This window comes from Dipodomys ordii, unplaced genomic scaffold (assembly GCF_000151885.1).
Source record: "Dipodomys ordii isolate 6190 unplaced genomic scaffold, Dord_2.0 Scaffold54, whole genome shotgun sequence".
Lineage (NCBI taxonomy): Eukaryota > Metazoa > Chordata > Mammalia > Rodentia > Heteromyidae > Dipodomys > Dipodomys ordii.
Window position 1 is genome coordinate 1,325,515 of NW_012267270.1, and position 5,744 is coordinate 1,331,258.

General features: G+C 64.4%; 1 protein-coding gene across 1 annotated transcript in view; it reads left to right on the top strand.

Annotated features, from left to right (window-relative positions):
• The window catches only part of Shank2 (SH3 and multiple ankyrin repeat domains 2), a 283,271-nt gene that overhangs the window by 8,323 nt on the left and 269,204 nt on the right, over nucleotides 1–5,744 (top strand). The window contains exons 2-4 of the mRNA XM_013020959.1: nucleotides 3,381–3,584; nucleotides 4,261–4,332; nucleotides 5,230–5,338. Of these exons, the coding sequence (XP_012876413.1) occupies nucleotides 3,381–3,584; nucleotides 4,261–4,332; nucleotides 5,230–5,338 (385 nt within the window). The remainder of the gene's footprint in view (nucleotides 1–3,380; nucleotides 3,585–4,260; nucleotides 4,333–5,229; nucleotides 5,339–5,744) is intronic.

A 5,744-nucleotide genomic window follows, 5' to 3' on the forward strand; every position in this document is an offset into this window, starting at 1 on the left:
ACCCTGCCCCGCCCCGCCCCCTCCCGGCCTTCCAGGTGCCCTGTACCTGGCATTCCCACTCACCTTGGTCCCGTGTCCTGGGTTGCGTCCCCGGTGCTCCGCCCAGTCCCGCGTGGCCTCCGCGGCGCCCCCTGCTCCCTGGGCAGCGTGGAGGATCTGCCTCGCCTGTCCCCTGTCAGGAGCCGCTGGAGGCCGGGTCATGGCCGCTGGCTGTGGGCTGAAGGTACCCCTCCCTGAGCCTGTGTGGAGCGGGAGCCGGGCTCGGTGGGATCTGAGCGTGTGTGGAGCAGGAGCTGGTCTCGGTGGGATCTGAGCGTGTGTGGAGCGGGAGCCGGTCTCAGTGTGATCTGAGCATGTGGGATCTGAGTGTGTGTGGAGCGGGAGCCGGTCTCGGTGGGATCTGAGCGTGTGTGGAGCTGGTCTTGGTGGGATCTGAGCGTGTGTGATCTGAGTATTTGTGTGTGGAGCGGGAGCCGGTCCCGGGGATGACACGCGTTTGCTCAGCGGGCCTGAGCGCAGCTTGCTGGGCCTCCTCGGGCCAGGGGTGAGCAGCCACGCGGGCCTCGGCCCACGGCAGGTGACCAGCATGTTCTTTGGGTCCTGTGTTGGCAAACCGAGCTGGCTTGGCCTGCACCCTGGGTGGTGAAGTCACAGAGCTGGCTGGGCCCCGGCTGTGGACGCGGGCCCTCCACATCCCTGGGCTCCTGGGAGCATCGTCCAGCGGCCTGCCCACCCCGTGGCCTGCCCACCCCGTGGCCTCGCCTCCAGGGCCGCCTCCCTCCGCTCTGTGTGCAGACTTGCCCGCCCTGTGGTAGGCCCCTCCTCCAGGGCCCCTTCTTTTGGCCCATCCCCTCTGCAGAGACCCCAGCTCCAAGTGGGTCTCATGCTGGGGTGACATGGTACATGATTTAGTTGCGGTGGCTGGCCAGCTACGTGGAGACCTAGGTTTTCATGGCCAAATCAGGGCCAAATCAGGGCAGCACACAGGTTGTGTGTGTGTGTGTGTGTGTGTGTGTGTGTGTGTGTGTGCACGCATGTGTGTTGGGGGTGGGACACACAGCCAGGTCTTTCTGACCTCTTAGGTCCTGTTCTTTGTAGAAGGTTCTCCTTGCTCTGGCTGTGTTAAAGCAGGCTGCTGGGGGGCAGAGCTGGGTTCCGTAGCATGGCGGTGCCCTGGGAGGGGATGCAGGCCGACCCCCCCCCCGCAGGCCTGGGGGCGGAGTGTCTCCCCGGCCGTCCTCCTGCCTCTCCATCCCAGGGAACCTGAGCCGGGGTGGGCGCCTGTGGCTTCACCGCAACCCGAGAGCAGCAATGACGATCCCTGCACCCGTGGGGAGCCGGTGATCGCCTGAGGAACTGGAACTGATGACGATCCCTGCACCCGTGGGGAGCCGGTGATTGCCTGAGGAACTGGAACTGGGGATGGATGGGCAGATTGCCTGCAGCTGCACCGCACCACATCTGATCTCCCTCCTCCTCTGTGACGCCTGGATTTCCAGAGAGTTCTCACCCTGGGGGGAGGGGAGAGGCTCAGGACCAGCTGTAGCCTGGGAAGGTGGGGGAGGGGCACGCACAGGTTGGCCTTTGACCTCAGAGAGGGGCACACGAGAGCGTCCAGGTCCACACACAGGGTGTGGGCTTCTCGTGGGGATGCCCTCCGCCGGACCGTGTTCCTGGCCAGGGGTGTGCGTTAGGTCCGGAGGGGGCAGTGAGCAGGCCCCTCCCATGGAGAGCTGAGTCTGGCCCAGCTCAGTGGTGGAGTGCTTGCCCTGCATGTGTGAGGCCCTGGGTTCGATTCCTCAGCACCATAGAAGCAGAATAAGCTGGAAGTGGCGCTGTGGCTCAGTTGGTAGAGCGCTCGCCTTGAGCTGAAGAGCTGAGGGACAGCGCCCAGGCCCGGAGTTCACGCCTCACGACTGACCAAAAAAAATCCAAAAACCTCAGTCTCGAGGTTTTCCCACAACGCAGCCTTTGCTCTTCGAGACTCACAGACCCACGTGGCTGGCCGTGATCAGCATGGCCAGCCCCGCAAGGCCTGTGCTTTTGTTTTGCTTTGTTTTGTGTTGTGTGTGCGTGCCAGTACTGGGGCTTGAACTCAGGACCTGAATGCTGTGTCTGAGCTCTGGGCTCTGACACTTGAATCACACTTCCACTTTCAGATTTTTGGTGTTTCAGTGGAGGTGAGAGTCTGACCTACGTCATGGCCTGGGCTGCCTTTGAACTCTGATCCTTGAATCTCAGCCTCCTGAGCAGCTGGGCTTGCCGGCGTGAGCCCGTGGCGCCCTGGGCGGTGCTGCTTTGGAAGTGTGTGTGGCTGGCGCCAGGCCCACGCTGCACGGATGAGTCCCCGATCGTCTCCGGCAGCAGTGGTCAGCCTTCAGCGCAGCTGTGCGTCATGACCTCGCTGTTTGCTTTGGCCGTGTGCGCACCGCTTTCGAGCTTCTGTACTTTCTCACAAAAGCTCTGTGGGTGGTCGGTGACCACCCATGTCTGAAACGTCAGACAGAGCCATGCCAGGATGAAGTCACTGGGCAGCACATGGGCCCCTGGCCGTGGATGGAAAGCAGCCGTGTGTGCGGAGCGTGTCCTGACTTCTCATTCCCCCAGCCTGCAGCAGGACGGCTCTTCACAGAACACGCGTGCGTGTGTGCGGGCCAGGTCCTGGAAGACTCTGTTCAAAGTCCATGGGAAGAAGCAGGGCCGCGGTGGCTCACGCCTGTCATCCCAGCTACTCAGGAGGCTGAGAGCTGAGGGCCACGGTTCAAAGCCAGCCCAGACAGGAAAGCCCATGAGACTCTTATCTCTAATAAACCACCAAAAAGCCAGAAGTGGAGGTGTGGCTCAATAGTAGAGAGCCCCCCTTGGGTGAAAAGCACCCAGCCCTGGAGTTCAGGCCCCAGGACTCACACATAAAAAGAAAATAAGTATGTAGGAAGGTGTGCAGGTGTTACGTTCAAGCACTGAGCCGTTTGACACAGGTCTGTCCCAGTGCGGGGACGGCAGCAGGTGACGGGTGAGTGCAGGTACCCCGGACCCCGACCTGCTGATCGGACACTCTGCTGGGGGGGGGTGTGCGCTGTGTGAATACGAGTGTGTGCGTGTTGGCCTGTGTTCTGTGTACCCCGGAGTGTGTGGAGCGCATGGGCAGCAGGTGGGCAGGGCAGGCTGCGGGCAGGAAGGAGTCCAGTGTGGGAGGAGGCCCCGGGCCCCTGCCTAGGCCATTTGCATCTGACGAAGGTCTCCGTCCAGCCAGGAGCACGCTTTTCTCTGTGGCCAGAGAGCCCCGCGAGATCCCATGCCCGGCCCAGCCGCTGGAGGGCCGGAGCGGCGTGGGCCCGCCGGCTTGTGCCACCCTGACCCACGTCTCTGTCCTCCCGCAGAAGTGCATCCGCTTCGACCCGGACGCCACGGTGTGGGTGGCAAAGCAGCGGGTGCTGTGCACGCTCACCCAGGGGCTGAAGGACGTCCTCAACTACGGCCTCTTCCAGCCGGCCAGCAATGGGCGCGACGGCAAGTTCCTGGATGAGGAGCGGCTGCTGCGCGAGTACCCGCAGCCCGTGGGCCAGGGCGTGCCCTCCCTGGAGGTACTGCCGCCCGGGTGGCTTGTGTGTGAGGGCCGGTGCTGTGCAGCCTGTGTGAGCAAGGAGGGCGGGCCCCTCCTGCTCACCCAGGGGCCTCCATGCCCCGTCGTTTGGGACTCTCTGCCTTACATAGGCAGAGATAACTGAAGCACCGCCCACTGGTGATCAGTCCACCCTCTACCCTTCCCCTGTCCTCACCCCTGTCCAGGGTCAGAAGTCACCTCGTAACATAAAAGGGGTCAAGGGTCATCTCAAAGCAAATCAAAGATATTTTCCTACTCAGGGGAGACCCCAGAGACTCAGGGTGCTGTGTCAGGAATGTGGGATGATGTTACTATGCCACATTCCTTGAAGTCCTCCTCGGGGTGGCCGGTGGTCAGAGTACAGACTCTCCTCCTCTTCCAGCCCTGGGAGTGAGTGCTGCAGTCTGGAGCCGCTGCAGCCATTCTGTGCTCCCGGCCATGTGGGGGGTGTGAGGCCCCTCCAGCTGGAGGTGGTATGAGGGAGGGAGCGTCACACGTTCCACTGCGTGGCCCGGTGAGCTGTGTGCGGGAGGACACCAGCCGTTCCCCGAGCGCCCAGCGTGCTGTGGACGGCCTTCCTGCGATGTCCGGGCTCAGGCCGTTTCCTCTGCACAGTGAGGTCTCATCTCTCTTTTCCTCTTCTGTTTCTGGACCAGTTTCGATACAAGAAGCGGGTGTATAAGCAGTCCAACCTGGACGAGAAGCAGCTGGCCAAGCTCCACACGAAGGTACACGGGCGCACCTACCCTCTGGCCGCCAGGATGAAAGCGTGTGTGCGCGAGCTTAAACACAACCCGCCCGCGAACGGCGTGAGAGCCTCAAGTCAGGCCCGTGTCCTGCGCTGCGGCCCTGGAAGGCCTGTGGGGAGAGGTTCTGGGGAGTGAGAGACTGGTCTTCTCACATGGGGTCCTGCTCTGGGCGGATGTGGGGGGGCATCCTCAGAAAGGGGGGGCGGCCCAACCGTATGCTGAGAGCAGGAATCCGTCACCACGCTAACCGACAGGGCCGGGCTGGGGCTGTCCCGCCCCACAGAGGCCCAGCAGTTGACCAGGGCCATCTCGCCTTGCTGTCCGGGCAGCTGGCTCTGGAGGTGAGGTGTGCAGGCCGGCGCCCGCCCCCAGGACAGGGTCGGGGGGCCTGGTGCGTCTCCGGAGCCGCAGACCCTCCAGCTGGCCCCGGGGTGGCGCGTGTGGGCAGCGGGCCCTCAGCGAGGCGCGTGGGCTCCCGGGGCCTTGCACACGATCGGCGTCTGTTCCCCAGTTCTGCAGGCCCCGGGCCTCAGGGTCAGGTGCAGGTGGGGTGAGGGGCCAGCGTGGTGGCCCGTGGGTGTCTTCTCCCCGCTGGAAGGGGTGGTGAAGGGCACCAGTGCCACTTTCCAGGGCTGGACCCCTGTGGCCAGCTCTCCTCCAGAGGCCGCTCCTGGTCCTGTTAAAGGGGCGCAGTGGACACGCTGAACTGGCACTGTGAATGCGGGGCAGGCCTTGTGCTGACTCCACACTCAGCCCCCGGGGTTCCAGCTTCGGGGAGCCCTGCGGCCGGCCATGGCCTCCACAGATGGCCGGCACCCAGTGGAGGAATGGCCTGGGCCCCTGTGGACATTTCCTGTTCCTTTCTGTCCTCTCTAGACCAACCTGAAGAAGTTTATGGACCATACACAGCACCGGTCGGTGGAGAAGCTGGCCAAGCTGCTAGACCGCGGCCTGGACCCCAATTTCCATGACCTGGAGACAGGAGGTGGGTTCTGGGTGGAGAGGCCATCCTGGAGGGCAGCGGGGGTGGCCGGCCGGGCGTCCTGGCTGACCCGCGCCTGCACGCGCTGGTGCTGCCCCCTGCTGTCCGTGGGGCTCCCTGCAGGCGGGGCCTCTGCTCGGGGCTGGCCTCCCAGGCCTGGCGGGGTGCTCAGATGACAGGGGCAGCAGCGTCAGGGGACGATGTCAGGCCCTGTCCAGCCGCCTGGGGTGGGGGCTGGGCAGCCTGGCTGGGCAGCCAGGCTCTGAGGCGGGCGGGCAGAGTGGGCACCGAGGAGAACAGAGGGGCCAGGAGGCGTCACCAGGCCGTCCTGGCTGCCACCGGCCCGGGGTACGCTGGGCTAGCCGCCATCCTCCTGGCTTAGCGGGCAGCCTCCTCCCTGGCCCCCCGG